Here is a 19,088-nt window from a genome sequence, read left to right on the forward strand (position 1 = left end):
CAAAGGAAAGCAAAAGGTTCAATCCGGCTTCTTACCGGGAATATCTATGTTAGCGTATCTGAGCTTGTAAAATCTGTGCAAAATCTTTGGACAGTTGAAACACAAGTTTTTCAGACAAGGGTCTCCTCTCCAAAATGCAATCATTCTTTAACACCAACAAGTGTCCCGTTCCAATTCTGACTCCCTGAAAACAGAGGGCAAAAAAAGAAACAACAGCAAGTAATTTTTTTTAATGGGAAAACTGAGTTGTGACTTGTTAGGGCATGAGGATGGTGCTTCGTGGCCTTCCAACCCCTAGTTTTACAGAGGACCAACGTATGCCAATTTCCTCCTCCCCTTCCCCCCGTTCTTTTCACCCTCTAGAAATAATTGGTGAGTTAAAAGCAGGGCAAACATTCCCAGCTAGATAAGAACCAAGGTGTTTTCAGCAATCAGGATAAATTCTGAAAAATGTACTGGGCCACCCATTTAGGCTTTTCACACTGGCAGCAGGTATCAACAAGTCCCAGAAAGTATTAAACACTTTCTTATGAGAGATCTGGCATTTTTATGTTAATTTTCAGAGAAGTTGGTGATGGCAGATGTCTCAATTATAAGGCACTTCTGGGCTGATTTTTCTGCTTTACAATTAGGGAATAGTAATTGCACCCAGGAGCAATGTGGTGCCAGGACTCTATAAAACCGTCGGAGCAGTAAGGGGATGCAAAGCCCACCCTGTTCATGGCAAGATGTTGGCAAATACAGCCGGACTGCTCCGAGTCCAAAAACTCACATCCATTTAGCATAATCCTGACCAGGGAGACAGCAGGCCTGGATGCAATAAGCCCCAGATAACCACATCCATGACCAGGGCTGCAGAGCTGAGTCTGGGACTGACTGAGCACCGTCAGCCACCTTCTGCCTCCAGGAGATGCCTGGAGCTGAGAACTGAGAAATCAGAAGTGTTTTGGACACGGGGCTCCTGTCCCTGAAAATTCAAAATGAGTTAAAACCCTGGTCTGCCGATCGGGGCAATGGTAAGACACAGTGGAAAGAACCTGGAGGGAGTGGCCTGGCTCCCGGGAAGTTATCCAGCAAACCCTGGGGAAAGAAATCAAGCAAAATTTAGCCCGGCGGAAGAAGAGCAACCTGTTTCCCATTTTTAAATTTGCAATATTTAAACTTTGGGCACGCACTCTGGAGCCCATCAGGTGCTGCAGCACACCTCAGCTTGCTTTAACTATGGCTCTTGTCCTCCAGCTGCAGAGCTCAAAGCGTCATCCACTCCCTGGGGAAGCTCGGCAAGTGATGTGCAGCCCGGTGAGAGGCCAGCGCGGTACCTGCAGGCATCTTGATAGCTTGGGGCAGGGGGCCAAGCCACATCAAGGCAAGCAGTGCCAGGGATGACAAACTAGAAGTGCCAAGGCTGGATTTAGGACAAGACCCAGGCGTCCTGGCTGCCGCATTGACACCCAAGCCACCAGGAACAAGCAGCTGGGTCTCTCGTTACAGCCCCCAGCCCAGCCTGGCCATTCCCCACAGGTCCCAGGGTATCCACAGCTATTTTTTAGTTGATGTTTTCTGCAACGCCCCTCGGAGCAGAGCTCCCCAACACCCGGCCATCAGGGCTGAGCTGCAAGCAGACGGGGAGCGAGGCTTCTGCGGCTGGAGCAGTCCTGCTCCACTTTCCCCCTCGCTCCTGGCTAGCGCCCAGAGCTGGATGACTGTTTTTTTCCTTCTCACCCCTTATAAAATTCCTCTCTGTTCGCCTCCCTGAGCGGTCGTCCCTTGCCACCCCACCACCGGCCCCTGCAAAGCAGCCACTGGGCAAGCAGTGGAAGAAGCCCGGCAGGGAGCAGCTCCCAGGCCCACAGCAAAGGCGGGTGCAGAAAGGAGCTGGGAGTTTTGCCTCCTTGCACCACATCTATTAAGGCAAATCCACTGTGAGCATCTCCCAATGATACCAAAGGTGGTGAAAAAATTCAAATGACACTGGAGATTTTGCTTCTGTCCCCTCTCTGCTGAACTACACTGATCTCATGAGACCCACAGTGGCAGCGCTGTGTTTTGGGTGGGTTTGCTATATATACATTTTTTTTTTCATGTAGGTTGAGACAGAACAAAGTGCTGGCACAGGCTGTGATTACTTTGGGAGCTTAAACACCCATTTTTACTGCGAGTCCCTCGTCCTGCAGCAGTAGGACACAAAGGAAGGGCCAGACCCCAACAGCACCATGATAGGGACCAGGATGACACACAGCAGAAGTGCCTCTCTGCTGGGGACTCCTCAGTCACCTGTGAGCACCAGACCCCCTCCTCTCTTCTCTACTAAGCCAGGACAGTCTCCCTGCAAAAAAAAAAAAAAAAAAAAAAAAAAAAATCACAGCCCTAGAAGGGTGTGAGCAGTAAGCAAGGAGGAAAAAGTGAACATTTACTGAATTTTTGTTTATAAATGAAAGGCAAGTTGACAAACCTGCACACAATAGTCCTTTTTTCCTTTTCTTTTTTCCTAACAAGGCATGATGGTCCCTGGAGGTACGAGAGACTGAGCCACTGGCGCTAGGAGCCATCAGCTCTTTCTTGAGCTCTGCTGCTTACTTTGGCTTTCCCTATATAGAAATGAGAAATTATCAGTCACAAAGTAACTCTAAGGTGGGGACGTTTGTGACTTCTTGGCGCAGGGGGGAAGGATGAAGAAGTATAGTTGATATTCAGAAAGCTTCAGAACTGCAGCATGGTGTAAAGTCACTGGCACATGGTAGTTGAAGGACAGATGGGCGAAGCCAGCTTTCCCAGCTTGCAGGTCGCCTGGCCTTTGAGTCATGACCCCTTAGAGCACCTCGCAGTTGGTCTTTAACTGCTCCAAGGTTGTCAGGTCAACTGCCAGAAGTCACATCACAGCTCAGCCAGGAACCTGCTATCAGACACCTGAAGAAAATGAGCTGAGAGCCAAGAGTAAGTGTCCTTAAGCCATGGGAGCATCTGCAATAGCTTTAAAACATTAACTGACACCATCAGTATCAAAACCCCATTACAATGGTCTGTTTCTGAGGCATAGGAAACAGCTTTCATACTCTGTTTAGGAATCACAATGTCTTGTACTCCACAAAGAAACCAGTTCAGGTTTAGAGCTCGACACATTGTGTCTGCTTGTGGCAAGGAAAGGGCCAGGTTGCTGGAGAAGCCCCCTGCCCTTGGTCCAAAAAGTAACAAGTCCAACTTCCTAACTTTTGATAGAAATCCAGCTTCCCAGCTGCTTACAGATAACCTTTTTAAATTGACCAGGACCCTTTTGGAAACCAGTTTAAGCACAACTGGAACAGCTGCATGAACAGCAAAAGCTGCAAACTAACTCCACCTGCATGGAAACAAAAAAAGTATGAAGAAAGTTTTACTTAAATATCAAACTTCTGGATCTCGCCAGTGACTTTTTTGGTCTTTGTCTCTCTTGTCTATCTTGATATCATCGTGTATGTGATATCCAGGGGTTAAGAAAGTGCTATTAAATCCTTCTTTAAGAGCAGAGTAGAAACTAAGTCCAAATCCCCATGGGTATTTAGGGACCCAAATGACCTCTGAAACCTTTGAGAATAAGGCACTTCTGTGTCTTGAGCTCTGCCCAAGGAAAGCAGGTGAGGATGCCCAGGTAGACCTGCTCAAAAGCCAGATTTGACATCATGTCTCCTGGCATGCCTCACCTCACCCCCCCTTACTGCCTCCCACTCAGAAACAGGACGAAACCGAGGTTCAGGCTGAAACCCCGAACTAACAGGTTTGGTTTAGCTTTAAAGAGAAGCCATTTGCTGCCTAGTATCTCTGCTTTATCTGCTCTAATGACACTCATTAGCTTTTAGCCCAGGACTCTGCCTCTGCATAACAAAGGAAACATTTTGCTACCCCAAAGCTGAAGGAAAGTTCCTGGAATTCCAAGGCAGGAAGGAAAATAAACACCATTCAATAGTTTAGGGTCCTGCCTTGCAACTTTTACAATCGTAATTTTGTCCCGTGAAAGACCAAGATGTTCTCAAGCCAAAGACCTAGGTGGAAACCAAACTGCCACCTCCTCTCAGGATGCACAACCCCCTAACACCTGAATCCGTTCAGCTGCAGCTGGATGAAAGCTTGTGAAACACCACTCCCTGCTTGTGATCTCATGCAAAGATGAGAACAAGATCATCCGTACAGGGCATAAATGCAGCGAGAGAGCTCTGGTATCCAACATCACAGATCTTTGCCCCTTTACTAACTAAAGGGTTGGTAAGGAAAACAGGATCACAGCGATAAAACAGCATCTTCTTTGCAGCACTCCTAGGGACATCACGGTGCTGTGAGCATTAGGTAACTGCATACCGTTGGTGGGTAAAAATACCTTCCTGTTTCTGATGGAGACCACTGAGGTGCTTTAAATGCACAGTATTATCACAGAGAGGTTTAAAGGAGCCCAGAATTTGAAAAGGCAAAGGAGGCTGTCAAAACAGCCTAAGTTGCGTTTGCTTGAATAAGCTTTTCAATTTAACAAGGACAAGAGGATAGAGCAGATTTTTAGGAAGCCCGGGGACCACACCAAACAGCAAGGGATATACAGAAGAGCATAGGAGGCTGGAAAAAACAGACCGGTGACCCAAACCAGGCTACAGGCTGTTCCTGGATGAGCTCCCCGCTGCCTGGGATGTGCATGGGGGCAGGCCAAGAGAAGACCAGCAAACAGCTACATACCACATGCAACACCATTAGTAATTTATTAATCAGCCACTCAGCACGACTTCCAGCTCTGATGACAAAAAGGAAATGCCCCCAGCACACAGCTGCCCAGGGGCATCCCTCCCCTCCCCGTGACGGAGGGTGCCAGAAGGCACAAAACAGCCTCCAGAGCAACTCATCCATGCTAGAAAACTAGCGTGCCTGGCTGGAGACCAGGGGACCGGGCTGTGCCTCTAACACTGACCACCTCAGTGCTTTCTGCCTTGTTTTTTGTGTCCGGTTTTTCAAAGTGGGAACGATGCTGGCAACCTCACCTCTGAGGCTCTGGGAAGCCAGGTGCCACTGGCTGGGGGGCAGAAGAGCAGAAAAACAGGTGAAGCACTCCTCTTTCCTAACCAGCTGAGAGGGGACAGATGCTCTTCCCCTCCCAGTGACGGCTCCAGAGCAGAGAGCACTTTGAAGGCAGTTGTTGGTGCTCACACAGCGGAGGCTGGTTCAGCAGGGCGTGTAGAGCACCCCATCACAATGCTGGGCACAGGGAAAGCCCAAAATCCCAGGCTCTTGCTGCAGACAGCCAACCTGAGAGAGCCGGGACAGCACAAGGGGAAGATAAAAACAGCTTTGCTCTACCAAGGATGAGAGATCAAGTCTGTCTAGATGTCTACTACAATATAGCTGGGCAGCTTTCTCTTCTCAGGTCACCAGTTTGATCCAAAAAGTCACCCTGCTGCATGTCCTGTGGGGGAGGATATACCCAGACAGAGGCTTTTAAAAAGCTGATTCTTAGAAAAGGGTCAACAGAAAGCAAACGGGGACCCAGTGGCACCATGCTGGCACTCTCCTCCCTGGGAGATGCACTGGTCCAGGGCTGTGGTAAGACCAGCGTTGAGATCTTGCTTGAAATAGTCCTGTGCCCCCACGTGCCAGGCGATAGCAGAGACAATTTGGAGGCCACAGTGTCTGCAGTGGCCCAGGCTCAGGCAGACCAGGCCTCCTCTGGGGCTTTCCCTGCCCCAGAGGAGGATCTGGGCTGCAGCTGCCCAGCGAGAGGGCTGTTGGGATGCAGCCGGGAGAAACGCCCCAGTGTCCAGATGGGGAAGACATTGCAGTAGGAGGTGTAGCTGATGGCGCACGACTTGTTGAACACTCCAGCAATGTTCTCCTGAGAGAGAAAAACAGCAAGGCGGTGTGGGTGAGAGGGGACCCACTGCATCCCTCTCATCCACGCTCCTCAGTGTAGCATCGCCCTCTCTGGAAGCACTTCCCTCTACCCCACGTGACCCTTGGGCCACCGCCTCAGTACTGCAAGCAGGCAGTTGTGTCCATGACACAGGGCTGAGCTCATCTCCCCCCCCGGGGCCCTCCAGCAAAGCCCACAAGTGGCTTCTCTTGCAGGTAAGAGAAAATGCACCATTGCAACAGCTGCACAGTGCCCAGGACAGCTGCAACACCAGAGGAACCCCTTGGAGAGACAAGAATGGATCTACCTACCTGAGGCCAGTCCCCGTTGGGCAGCTGTTTATCGAGCAACACTTTGATGCCCCTTTCCAGCACACTAATATCAGGGTACCTGCAAAGCACAGAGATGTAAACACTCCCAAATCTGGACCATCCATGTACCTCCATCCACGCGCTTAGGGAACTCAGCCATCTCCAGGATCCCCATGCTTGTCCCCGGCATGCCGAGTGCTTTGGGAAGACCCCTTATGACCCTAGCACACCAGACATAAAGAATATGGCAAAACTGTCCCAGGCCAGAGGCTTGCGGTTGCGACCCAGACTCCTGCTTTGCACGGGCTCCCCTTCCCCCAGGCATCAAGAGCCCCACCAGCCTGTGGACCACAGCTCCAGCCAGTCCCTCACCGCAGCAGGCTTGTGACCGACAGCATCTTTCAGGAAATGTCATACGGCACACGGCCGGGCCCAGGGCCCGTGCCAGCTCTTCCCTATAACTTGGCCTGCGTTTCCTATCTCACTACGTGCTCAGGGCCACACGGTGTCTGAAGAGGCGAGAGCTGCTCCTACCTGACAGCCATGAGTCCCAGCAGGGCCCAGCACGTATTGTGGATCTGCGACGCGGCACTCTGCACGTACACGCGCTGCTCGCACGACTCAAAGTCTTCTCCCCAGCCACCATCTGCCATCTGCTTGGAGAGCAGGAACTGGCAGGCCCGGGCCACTTCTCTGCACGCAGCCCTGCAAAGATGGGGCAGAGAATCAGATGGGGCTGGGGGCCGAGGAGAGTTTGCACCCACGTGCCCCAGTCAGCTGGGAGCCAGGCTCTACCATGCCCATAGTGTGGGGCTGCCCAAGAGTTTCAGGCTCTGGCAGCAAGTGCCCTGGTCATATCACAGGCATAAGATTTGGGAGGAGGAGCTCTTGGGCCAGCCAGGGGATCAGCTCAGCCCCACCACGTGGTCCTGCCCCTGCCCAAGAGAGAGGGGCACGGGAAGCATACTGCCCCTCACTCACCCATCGCGGTATGTGTGCTGCATACAGGCAAATGCCTCCAGGCCAAACCAGGTGCCGTAGGTGAAACAAACCCCCCAGCTCCTAGGAGGGAAGGGAGAGCAGTAGTGTCAGGTTTGCACAGCCCAAGGGAGATGCAGGCTGCAACGCTGCTGGGGTCAGAGCAAGTGCAGAGCTGGGCAGAGGCACCGACCCTGCAGCCGGTGTTTGCTAGGGCACAACCACATCCAGCCCCACCAGGACTGCTCCCAGCTTGCTCAGGAGGCAGCAGCCACTCAGGAACCAGAGGAGCTGGAGCCACCCCAGCCCTCAGGGGTTGCCCAGGCCTCGTGCAGCGTGCGAGGTGCCTGCTCCATCTGGGCTGGAGGGAAAGGACAGGAGAGCAAAGCACACAGCAGCTGAAGGGGGGAAGAACTGGCCCCTGCTTGCCTTTCCCACACATCCTGCCAGCCACGAGCACTTGCCACCACGGTCCCTCTCATACTGGGGCTGCCAGGGGAAAGCCAGGCCCCGGGAGCACTGCTTACCCTTCCCACGACCCGTCGGCTCGCTGCGTCCTCCGACAGAAGTCCAGGCCCTTCTGCAGAGTCTCTCTGGTCGGGAGAAAGACGCCTGCTTCAAAAGCAGCCCAAGCTCAGTGGCTGCCTATGCAGCCATCAGTCCCTCCGAGGATTTGGTGGGCCCTTGCGAGAAGCAAGACAGCAGACAGGCAGCCTCACAGTCCCCATGGGATCTCACAGGAAAATCACGCACCACTTGGATGCTTTTCTGCCACGAGCTGGCACACAACAGGAAACCCAGCCAGCAAATGGTGGCAAGATGGAGGCAACCGCTAAGTGAAGAGACAGGCAGCTTCTTCACCAGGTCCCCCCTGCCTCATGCCATGAAGACAAATGGCCTGCGGCCCGCTCCTTGAGCCAGGCTAGGCCCCAGCCTCTTACAGGGAGCTCTGGTTTGGAGACGTCAGCAGCATCCCAGCCTTGAAGGTGCCAAGGGCAGCTCCATGCCAACACAGATGGCCCTGACAAGGCTCAGCAGGGCCCGTCTCAGCTGGGGCCATGGCAGGCAGCATGGGTCACTGCAGCCTGTTTTCCCCCTGCCCCACTCTCCTCTCAGCGTCTCACCTCATCTCTGGGGCCCTGTGCTCAGGGAAGACCTCGTGGAAGTGTCTGAGCGCCTGCATGACGGCCGACGTGCACTCCACGTAGGTGTAGTCGATCATGATGTCACCTGCCGGGGGCAGGAGGACAGCAATGCAACAGCCCCTGGGCCGGGCAGCTCTCCCCGCAGCACGCTGCCGACCCCTTCCCTGGCCCCAGCGCACGCTCATCCCGCAGAGGGACCTGGGGCCAAGCCAGGCACCCGCTGGGCACGGCAGGGCCAGCCCCTTTGCAGCGGGCGGGACAACCCGCCCCACACAGCTCCCCTTACCAAACACCTCCGAGGGGTTCAGCAGCTCCAGTAAGCGACCTCCTCGCTTGGTTTCATAGGTGCCAAAGCCTCCATCGGAGTTTCTCATGCTCAGCAACTGCCCGGACAAGCAGAGAGTGGGGACCCAACTGGCCCACAGGCAGCGCCACCCCAGTCCACCCCCGAGCCAGGTGTGAGGACAGAGTCAAGCCCACAAGCCCACAGGGCTGGCAAATAACTCACATCCCAACCCACAGCCACAGGCACACCCAAGCTGGACCATCACTCCAGAGACTTGTATCACAGTAAATATGGTGTCAGCATCGCTATTAGCAGGCCACAGGCCTTAGGCCTGGTATTGCATAAGTCGGTACAACAACTCATCAGGCCTTGCCTTCTCCTGTTTTAGCTCAGTTTAGCTGGCTGCATTTCCCACAGCCCCAGTTGTTGCAGCACTTACCACATTCACGGCGTCAAAGAGGCGCTCAGAGGGGACGGGCTTGGTTAGGAAGGGGCACTTCTCCTGCAGCAGCATCACCGACTTCAGCCCCTCTGCCGTGCAGTCAGCCACGATCCAGCCGCAGTCCCGGGTGCTGAAGGGGAAGCCACCCTGGGGAAGGGTCAGGAGGGCTCAGCAGCTTCCCCCAGACTTGCTCTCCCCTTGCACAGAGGAAATCGCTGCCCCTCAGTCCCATCCCCTCTGCTCAAATTGCTGCCCCAAGCACCCATCCCACAGCAGCCAGCTCCAGCTCTGCTACCTTGTTCATATGGCGATAATATTTCTGGTAGTCGGCTGGGTTCTCCGGGATCTGCAGAGAACAAGAGCAACAGTGAGGGCAGGCAGAAGATCTCTTCAGAGGAAAACAGAGGTATTAAATAGGGTGGTAAGAAGACTCAAGAGTCTGCACAGCCAGCACAACAGAGACACCGCCAACCGGCTCTGCTCACCTGGCTGAACCTGAGGAACTCATGGGCGTTTTGGAGGCAGGACGTGAATTCTGGGACCTTCTGGGCTTCTGCCTGGAAATGGAGGTACACAGTCAGCACGGAGCTGCGGCCGACACGCACATCCCTCGGTTAGAAGAGGATGTGCTGGGATCTTGCTGACCTGCTGGTCTAGGTGCAATCAACTCCTGCCCTTCCTATAGCCCTTCCCATAGGTTTGCATTTATACTTCACTCAGATCCATCTGACTGTTTCCACTAGCAGCTTCTGCAGCTGGAGCTGGACCAGCCCTTGTTGCTGGGGCTGGAGAGAGGCATTTGCCTGGCCAGGGCCCACATGGCCGGGGAGTAACAGGTCAACAGCTCTGAGCAGCAGTGTGTCCACCCAGCCCTGGTGTGCAATGTGATGCCAGGATCCACACAGCAGAGCTCTGAGGGGATGTGCAGTAGGAGCCAGCAGTATTTGGGGATGGCCCAGGAGAGGCCACTCGCCTGAGGAAGCACACAGCCCTGAAGGGAGCATTACCTCCAGAAAGGCTTGAACGGCAAAGGCAGTATCCCAGAGCTGGGATCCATTTGTCCCCTGGAAGAGAGAGAGTAGGCAGGGAGAGGCAGCTGCCTGTGGCAGGAGGGCAGCCTGCCCCAGCTCTCTGGGGCAGCACCTCCCTCCTGCATTGCCCCCGCGAGCTCCCTCCACCTTGCGTCTCAGCTTCGGGGTGTGCAGCACCACAGCTGATGCGCAGGCGCAGAGGGGACAGACACAGCAGCACAGGGATGGCAAGGGGACAGGAAAGGAGACAGCCAGCACGGCCTGTGCCAGGCACAGCCAGGACAGGAGAGGCAGCCAGGGATGAGGAGCAGAGGGAGGCAACAGCCAGGAGAGAAGCACGGCAGTGTCCACACGCAGCATTTGAGCGGAGGGGCAGGGGCCTGTGTCACCATGTCTTCCTCCTCCTCCTCCTCTCCCAGCATCTGTGGGGATGAAGGGGACAGAGGCCTCGAGCTGCCCCTCAGCTGACAGCCGGACACAGAGAAGCAGACCAGCAGGACAGAGGCTGCTCACTGCTGGCACAGCCAGGGCAAGTGGCAGTGAGACAGGCAAGGCGAGCTGCTGGGACCTCAGCCACAGCACGAACAAGCTATTCCATCCCACAGGCTGCCACAGCACGCCTGGGTCCCTCTCAGTCACAGCCAGAATCCCATGGCACTTCACCTGCATCTTCATGCCATCGAGGCCGAGCCTGTGGGAGAGGAGAGCACAGTGCTGCAGCGCAGGCACAGCAAGAGCACTGGGAAGGGGGCTGAAAGCCACAGTGTGCTCACGCAAATGGATCAGAGCCCTGTGCTGTGCCAGGCAGGCCATGTTCAGCCCTTACCAGAGATAGTCCGGGATCCTGGAGACATGCTCTTGGAAAGCCGGGGAGTTCTCCCCATCCACAAACCAGCGAACCAGCATATTGATGGTCTTGGAAATCTGCCAAGAGAACAGTATCATCACTGCCCTGGAGACAGCATCCTCCAGCCCCAGATATGTACATCACTCCCACCCTGCGCATAGCCCTGTAAAGGTCCCAGGCTTCATCCAAACAGCTCAATCTGTTGCATCACACTAAGCAAGACACTTTGCCCAGCTCAGCCATGAGATTACCCCAGGGCTTCCCCCCAGATCATTTCCTGGACATGGGGAATGTACCCCTTATCAGGGACAACAGCTGCCCCCATGCCTGCTGCATCTCCTGTGCCCCGTTAGCTGTAAGCTCTTTAGCATTAGGAGCAGCAGCAGTTGTGCCTGAGCAAGATCCACTGGTTATGGTTACAGGTCACACTTGTAGAGGGCTGAGGGATCCCAGCCTGGTCCCTCAGGGGCACAAGAAGGAATAGAGCCAAGGACACGACTTTTAAAGGGTCATTAGCAAGCGGCCTACCGGGCCAATGCTGATGCACTTAGTGAATCTGTCATCAGCTTTGATGTGATCGTACAGCTCTGCCACGGCTCGCTCCCGCAGAGACGTGCTGTGGTGGGCTTCGTACACATTCATGATGGCTGCAGGAGAAGAAAGGGACACGTGGTGAAAAACCCATCCTGTGCAGCCAGAGCCACTTGCTGTGGTTGGCTGGGCCACCGCTCACACCAGGACTAGTCGAGGGAAACACAGCGATTACTCTGCCCCATAGTAGCGCAAGGATCAGGATGCAAGGCCCTGAGGCTCTCACGGAGGCGGAAGCTTGCTGATCACAAGATCAGAGTCTCCATTACGAATCCAGGACGTGCACCGGCAGCTGGCAGTGGACCCTAGAGAACCCCTTGGCACAAGGCAGCCTCAGCTCCATCACCAGCTCGTGCAAGGGCAGTAACACGGCAAGAGCCCTCCCGCGCCAGCCAACACTGCACTCACCATAAGCCACCCCCAGAAGCCAGCTGTGCGGGGTGTACACATCACAGGCAGCCACGTTGTTCCTCTGGGCTGGCCAGTCTATGGTGGCGTAGTCCTGCACGTACAGCTCCTGGTGTGGGAGAACACAGGGCATCAGCCTGGAGGGCTGCAAGCAAGCACCCCAAGGCAGCTTACTGCAGGCAGTTGGCTCTGTCTACCTGGACAGAGAGACCACTTCCCCTGTGCAGGCAAGGGCTGTCACTTTGCAAGCCGGAGGCTGGCCCCGAGGACACGGCTGGCACAGCAGCAGGTCAGGGAGCCAAGTGTCCTTGTTGGGGAGCCCCGCCAGGGTCACCCGCTTACCTGCCGCAAGCTCTGTATGAGCTCATCCTCTTCTGCTGACAGACGCTTGGCGTAACAGTAGCTCATGGGGAGGTAAATCTGGCGGCAGTGACACCAGAGCCGGGACGGGTGGGCTGGGAACCACGTAGGGAGCAGCCTGTTCACAACAGGGAAGGTACTAGCATGAGCGATAGGGAGGGCCAAGGCAGGCACGGAGCGATGATGTGCCGGCAAGGGGATGCCTGGAGCAGGGGGGGCCTTTCCCTATCCCCTGTACCAGGCCCTTTGCTGCCAGTCCAGCTGCAAAGGACAGAAGGGGACGTCCACGCAGCCTGGCCCCATGCAGACCCTCCCCAGCAAGGCTGCTCCCTCCCCACCCGGGCCAGCAGAGACCTTTCTTGGGCAAACTCAGGCAGGGCAGGGAGGACCCTGAGCTCAAAGAGGAGGCAGAGAAGTCTGATCGAGGACACCTCTCCTCCCAGTGCAGTCTTGAAGGTAGAGGCCCAGATTGCCAACTGAGCGCATCCGATGACAAAGCTCAAGCAGCCCTTGGCACTGGGCACCCTCCGATTTCCCCCAGGGGAAAACATTAATCAAATTCTTTCCCTCTCTGACACCAAGGGGCTGCTCAGGACCCTCTGAGCGACCGCAAAAGGTATAGGTGGGGGTTAGAGCTGGCAACCTTACACACAATAAACTCTGTCCTGCTGGGGCCCAGGTCTGGCTGGCCACGAGAGCAGAAGATACCGGTAGCAGAGAGCTGATGGATATATCAAGGTCTCTATGGGTAAAGCTAACAGGGCTGAGCTCCAGCATATCACTTCAGCGCAGCGTTCAGTCCTATCCACCTGCTGGCTGGCCTTGCTGCTGGTCTCCCAGCTCACAAGTGGCTGGAGCAGCCCTGGCTGCAGATGGGGTGAGCCCCGTAAACACCAACGCTTGGGAGAGCTCGGGGACCGAGGCTGACAGTGGGACTGACACCACTCCCCACCTCCACACCGAGGGTAGCACATACCACATCTCTGGGAAGAGCGTGTTCATTCCCTCCCAGCTGTAAACGTTCAAGACAGCCAGCCAAAACTTCCCCCACGAAGGGATTCCCACAGCACCTCCTGCAGAGAGGGATGTTAGCTCTCGGGGTTAATGCAACCATGCCCATCCCATGCTTTCTCCCACCTCTCCCCACATCTGGGAGCATGCCACCAGGGCTGGGACACATGCCAAAAAAACAGCAAGCAGACCATGGCCCAGAAATGAGACATGCTTTCTCAGGCTTAACCTGAAATGCTGGTGCCATCAAGGGCAAGGAAGCACGTCAGCTCCTCCACTGCCTGGCAGCCCCCCACGCTCCACTCAGTCCTCGGGGCCAGCCAAGCCCCTCCCACCAGTGTCCCAGCCCCATGGCTGCTGTACCAGGCAGCAGAGCTGACCTTTGCTGTGCAGGTTGACACGGGCCCGCACAACATCAGGGTCGTCTGGCCCAACCCCCAGGATCCTCAGGGCTGTGTAGTTGAGCGCTGTGCCAAACACTGTCGATTTGTCTTCCACGTGCCTGTCACACACACACACACACACAGGACAGCCATTAGACACAAACCACTGCACAGGGCTTTCTTTGCCAGGGCAAAATGGGATGCTAGGGATGACCCCAACCTGGGTAGGAATGTTTTTGCTCTGCACTGCCCTGAAACACATAATGCTTTGGGATAGCACCAAGGAGGAGATGCAGCTAGGCTCTCTGCTCCAGTGGGCTCTGTGGCAAGGCACATCCCTGGAGTCCTACACAAGCAGTCCAGCTGCCACCCAGAGGTATCACAGCTGTCACCTCCCGCTCCCCAAGCCCAGGCAGATTTGGCAGCAGCTCCAAGTGCCGAATCTCAGAGGCACCACCACAAAAAGACGCCTCCCTGCTACTCACAAGCCCCAGCCGCCATCCGGGAGCTGCACAGAGCGCAGGTAGCGCACCATCTCCTCCCGAAACCCCTCCGGCAGCTGGATCTTAGCAGTGTGGCAAGTGATGAGGAGCCCTGGAAGATCAGGCAGACTGACTCTTTTACCACGTCCAATGCAGGGTGTTTATCTGGCTGAGAAGAGCATGCCCTCTCCAGCCAGCACAGCCCAGCACCTTGCGACACTGCGCCAAGGCATGACGGGGAGCCACCCCCACGCTCACCGGTGACACTCCTGCTGACAAGGCAGAGATGTGCCGGGATGTAGCAACATGCTAAATGGGCCCAGCCACAGCCAATTCGCCCCCTCCCGCCTCAGCAGAGGGAAGGGTCTCCTGTTGGGACACGTCCTGTCCCCAGGCTGCGAGGCCGAGCAACGCCAAGCAGGCCGGGAGCACCTGGGGGCTCCTCCTCCCCGCGAGGCGAGGCTGTGGGGTCACCCCAGCAGTGCGCAGGAGCGCTGAGCACCCCGCTGTGACCCACCTGGGAGCAGGAAGAGCGGCCCGCCGTAATCGCCGGCCCAGTGCCCGTCCTCAGCCTGCAGGCCGGCGTAGAACCGCATGCCGTTGCGGGCTGCCTCCCGCGCCGTGTGAGCCGCCGGCAAGGGCCGCAGCAGCTCGTCCTGCGGGGAGACGACGCCTCAGCCTGGGTCCCCCAGCCGGAGCCAGGGCCTCAGGGACCCCCCCTCAGCCCCAGCAACCCCCCCTCAGCTGGGGACTGGGGGGCACCTCAGCCCCAGGGACCCCCCCCAATTGGGAACCGGGGGGCACCTCAGCCCCAGGGACCCCCCCCTCAGCCCCGGGGACCCCCACAGGTGGGAACCGGGGGGCACCTCAGCCCCAGGGACCCCCCTCAGCCCCAGAGACCTCTCCCAGTTGGGGACCAGGGGGGCACCTCAGCCCCAGGGAACCCCCCCCCCTCAGCACCAGGGACCCCCCCACTTGGGAACCGGGGGGCACCTCAGCCCCAGGGAACACCCCCTCAGCTCCAGGGACCCCCCCCACTTGGGAACCGGGGGGCACCTCAGCCCCAGGGACCCCCCCTCAGCCCCAGAGACCTCTCCCAGTTGGGGACCAGGGGGGCACCTCAGCCCCAGGGAACCCCCCCTCAGCACCAGGGACCCCCCCCCACTTGGGAACCGGGGGGCACCTCAGCCCCAGGGAACCCCCCCCTCAGCACCAGGGACCCCCCCACTTGGGAACCGGGGGGCACCTCAGCCCCAGGGACCCCCCCTCAGCCCCAGAGACCTCTCCCAGTTGGGGACCAGGGGGGCACCTCAGCCCCAGGGAACCCCCCCTCAGCACCAGGGACCCCCCCCACTTGGGAACCGGGGGGCACCTCAGCCCCAGGGAACCCCCCCCTCAGCACCAGGGACCCCCCCACTTGGGAACCAGGGGGCACCTCAGTCCCAGGGACCCCCCCTCAGCCCCAGGACCCTCCCCAGCTGGGGACTGGGGGGCACCTCGGGACCAGGGGGCACCTCAGCCCCAGGGACCCCCCTCAGCTCCCCCCTCCGGCCTGAGCCCCGGGGGGGGCACCTCAGCCCCGGGCCGCCCCCTCCCTCGCCCCGGCGGCGGGACCACCGCCGCCCCCGGGCCGCGGCCGCCGCCTCACCGTGTCCAGCCCGAGGCAGTGCGCCTCCAGCGCCGTCTGCGCCCGCCGCCCCGCCGCCGCCTCGCCGCCGTCGGGGCCCAGGTAGCTCCAGGTCTGCCGGCCGCCCTCGCAGCTCAGCCGCCAGCCGGGCAGCGCCGTGGCCGCCGCCGAGCGCCGCGGGCCGCCGCGCCGCCGCACCGCCCTGCCGGCAACCGCCGCCGTTAGCCGCGACCGAGACCCGCCAGCGCTCACCCGCCATCCCGACACCGGCACCGGCACCGGCACCACTCACCCGCCGTCCGCCATCCCGCCGCCGTCCGCCATCCCGCCGCCGCCGCGCCGAGACCGCCCCGCACGGCGCCGCCCTGGCCCGACATGGCCCCACGGGCCGCCGCCAATGGGGCCGCCGGCTCCGCCCCCGCCCCCGCCCCCGCCGCGCCTCCCCGGCCGGGCCCGGCGGCAGCGGGAGCGGGTGGGGGCGGAGCGGCGGTGCGGCCGCGTGGCGGCGGGGCTGCCGGGAGGGCGGTCGCTGCGCAGCCGGGGGGCGAGGGGGCGGCGGCCCTGCCGTCCCCGAGCGGCTTTGCCGGGCGTTGGCCAGGGCTCCGCCTGCTCGTGTGCAGGTTTCCCCGAGCGGGGCGCTGGGCAGCACGCCGGGAGCAACGGCTTCGCGGAAATCATCCCGGTTCAGTCTGGGCTTTGCACAGGCTCCTCCGTGCAAAGCCCAAGGACAACGCCGGCGGCAGCGGCACGTCCTGAACGGCAGCCGGCCCGGCCGAGGCGCCTTCGTTTGGCCTCCCGGGTGACTTCGCCCGGCGGAGCGACAGCCCTGGGCCTTGGGGCCTGCCGGAGGGATGCCGGGGAGGGGGAGCTTTCCGGCGGGGAAAGGGGCCGGGTGTTGGGAGCCCTGCACAACACGAAGGGTCGATGCGCAGGGGGAGAGGCAGGCGCAGGAGCCTGCTGGCAGCGTGAGACCCAGCGATGCCCCGGGCTGCGGCCTCCCCCTCCACCCGCGGCCAGCGCAGGGTGAGCCAAGGGGCAGCCCAGCACCTGGGAGGAAAGGACGCAGTTCCCACGAGAGCCCAAAGACCAGGACAGCATTTTATTCCCGCTGTTTCCAGGCGCTCTGGAGGCTGCGCTAGGCTACGTTAGAGCGCGGCAGCCGCACCGGCCGCATCCCTCCTTCCTCCCTCCCTCCCACCTCCCCTCCTCTGGGAGACCTTGTCACAGTGTATCACGGGCCCGGGAGCAGCCCGGGCGCAGGCCCCCGCGGGCTTTTCCTTCCAGCTCTGCAGGCTGTTAGAAGCGGGGCCGCCGCAGGGTTACGCCTCGCCTTCCCAGCCCGGCTGCCGAGAAATGCCGGGGCTGAGCTGCGCGGGGGACTGAGCGCCGGGACGGGAGCGAGCCGCCGAGAAGGCTTGCGGGCGCCTGCCGGGAGCCTCTCCCGAGCGCGGGGGGGTCTGGGCTCGCGAAGCGCGCGCAGCGGCAGAAGCGGCTGGAGTCTAGCGGACGTTGCGCCCCGAGAGGCCGCGAGGCGCTGCCGGCGTCTCCCCGGGAGGAGCGACCCGCGCGCCCGTCGCTCTGCGGCGACCGGGGGCTGCTGGGCGGCCGCACGCTGCCTCACTCGTGCTCGAAGAACTCGTGGCAGGCGGCGGTGACCATGGCCACGAAGGCTACGAACTCCTGGAAGTCGCACTCGGAGTCCCCGTCGCTGTCGAGCGCCTCCATGACTTTGTCGACGGTCTCCTGGTCTTTGATCTCCTGCGGGAGAGGAAGGGGCCGCTGCCGGGGGCAGGGGCGGAGCGAGGCCCGGCCGGGGGCCGAAATGCCCCGCTCCCAGGACACTCCCGCTGCCGCATCTCCCGCCGGACGCGTGCCCGACCCAGGCGCGCCGTGGGGCAGGGCCCGGGGGCCACGCGGGGCAGCACCGTGCCCCCTCGCAGCCAGGAGACGCCCCCAGCGCCCGGCCCCGACCCCCCGCCCTGCCGCGGCCGCCGCCCCAGGCCCTGGGCAACCCCTTCGCCCGCGCTGTCCCCGTGGGAGAGCGAAGGCGGCAGAGCCGGGCGCCGCTGCGGGGGCCATACTCACACCAAGGAAATGGGGGAGCTCGTTGTTGATGAGCTCCTTCAGCTCCGCTTTCTTCAGCTTGTGCTTGTCGCCCTCCTTCCCCGAGTACTGGTGGAAGGCGTCGATGATGGCCACCATGGCCTTCTCCAGCTCGGACATGGCGGTGGCGCGGCCCTGGGGCAGGAGGGAGGCAGCGCCTCAGCCCGGGCTGCGCCACAGACGCCCCTGCCCGCAGCGCCGGCCCCGAGCGTGTGCGCAGCGCCCGGGCACCGCTGGCGGCTCTGGCCACGGGCACTGAGAGCCGGAGAGGCGGGGACGGGACCCTGTCAACTGCCCCGAGCCGCCCTGCAAGTAGCCGCCCCAGGGAGCAGGGCCGCAGAAACCACGTCCTCCTGCCGCCCTCTCTGCTGACAACCCTGCCTTAGTGATACCCGGTGTCGCCTCGCTGCTTTGGCTCCTGTGCCTCGATCCGTGGCTTTGTCTGGTTTTGCCTCAGAAAGCTTTTCTCCCCCGCCCCGGCGCAGGCTTCCCCGACTCGGCCTCCGCCGCCCGACGCCGCGGCCCGTCTCCACCTGAGCAGTCGGGGGACCCGAGCAGCAGCCGGTTTGGATGCCGCTGGAGGGAGTGAACAAGCCCCTTGCCCTGAGTTCCCCCCGCGGGCGCTCGCTCCGCAGCCCCTCGCAGCAGCACCGCTCGCCGGCAGGGCAGCGGCTCCTCCCGCCCCACGGAGCGGTCCCCGCGCCAGGGCCGAGCTGCAAACCCACCTGCCCAACGCTCCCGAGCGCGCGGAGCCGCCTCCGGCTTTGTTGCCTGGGAGGCAGCTGGTCCCCGCCGCGCAGAGCGGCTCCCGGCCCCGGCGCTCTCGTTTCGGGTCCCCCCGCGGCCGCCTCTCGGGCTGAGACCCTCCCGGTGCCGCGGTCGCGCTAAGCCCTGTTTCGGGGGCAGGTCACGGAGGCCGGCGTGCAGAGCAGCATCCGAGCCCCCCTCGCCCGCTCCGGCCGCCCCCACCAGCACAGCACAGCCCGGCTCCGGCCTCGGCCTCGGCCTCCCCCGGCCCCTTCCCCGCTCACCTCCCCGCCGGCGGCTGGGCTGCGGCGCGGCGATGCGGCCCGGGCGCCCGGCCAGCCGCCGGCTTCTTATGCCGGGGGCGGAGAGCCGGCGCCCCGGGCAGTGCCGCAGCCCCGCGGCGCCAATGGCAGCCCGAGGCGGGGGCGCCCCGAGCCGGGCGCCGGGTGCACGCGGGCAGGACGGAGCCCCCCAAC

The 19,088-nt window shown here is 60.2% G+C and overlaps 2 protein-coding genes across 2 annotated transcripts; both read right to left on the minus strand.

The window, feature by feature from the left end:
* Positions 1-4,692: 4,692 nt before the first annotated feature.
* LSS (lanosterol synthase) lies at positions 4,693-16,075 on the minus strand. The gene is given in 23 exon segments (XM_064515424.1): positions 4,693-5,754; positions 5,756-5,842; positions 6,172-6,250; positions 6,706-6,876; positions 7,153-7,233; positions 7,677-7,742; positions 8,274-8,379; positions 8,581-8,677; positions 9,020-9,169; positions 9,318-9,368; positions 9,508-9,579; positions 10,030-10,086; positions 10,717-10,744; positions 10,880-10,977; positions 11,429-11,547; positions 11,900-12,008; positions 12,242-12,377; positions 13,236-13,332; positions 13,651-13,772; positions 14,139-14,247; positions 14,653-14,791; positions 15,784-15,964; positions 16,055-16,075. Coding segments are annotated over 23 exon segments (2,460 nt in total). The 5' UTR covers positions 16,069-16,075; the 3' UTR covers positions 4,693-5,463.
* A 1,277-nt stretch (positions 16,076-17,352) lies between these two features.
* Positions 17,353-19,034, minus strand: LOC135328975 (protein S100-B). The gene is made up of 3 exons (XM_064515537.1): positions 18,897-19,034; positions 17,848-18,000; positions 17,353-17,520 (listed from the first exon to the last, which is right to left on the minus strand). Exons 2-3 carry the CDS (start codon positions 17,983-17,985, stop codon positions 17,380-17,382), a joined length of 279 nt encoding a protein of 92 aa, XP_064371607.1. The 5' UTR covers positions 17,986-18,000; positions 18,897-19,034; the 3' UTR covers positions 17,353-17,379.
* Between the last annotated feature and the right edge of the window lie 54 nt (positions 19,035-19,088).

Source organism: Dromaius novaehollandiae, chromosome 7 (assembly GCF_036370855.1).
Source record: "Dromaius novaehollandiae isolate bDroNov1 chromosome 7, bDroNov1.hap1, whole genome shotgun sequence".
Lineage (NCBI taxonomy): Eukaryota > Metazoa > Chordata > Aves > Casuariiformes > Dromaiidae > Dromaius > Dromaius novaehollandiae.

Bases quoted from the DNA above. Each gene is read 5' to 3' on its own strand.
- LOC135328975 (XM_064515537.1), bottom strand. From the start codon at position 17,985: ATGTCCGAGCTGGAGAAGGCCATGGTGGCCATCATCGACGCCTTCCAC. The intron at 17,521-17,847 runs GTGAGTATGGCC...CCTCTCCCGCAG, and splicing joins AGCTCCCCCATTTCCTTGGT to GAGATCAAAGACCAGGAGAC.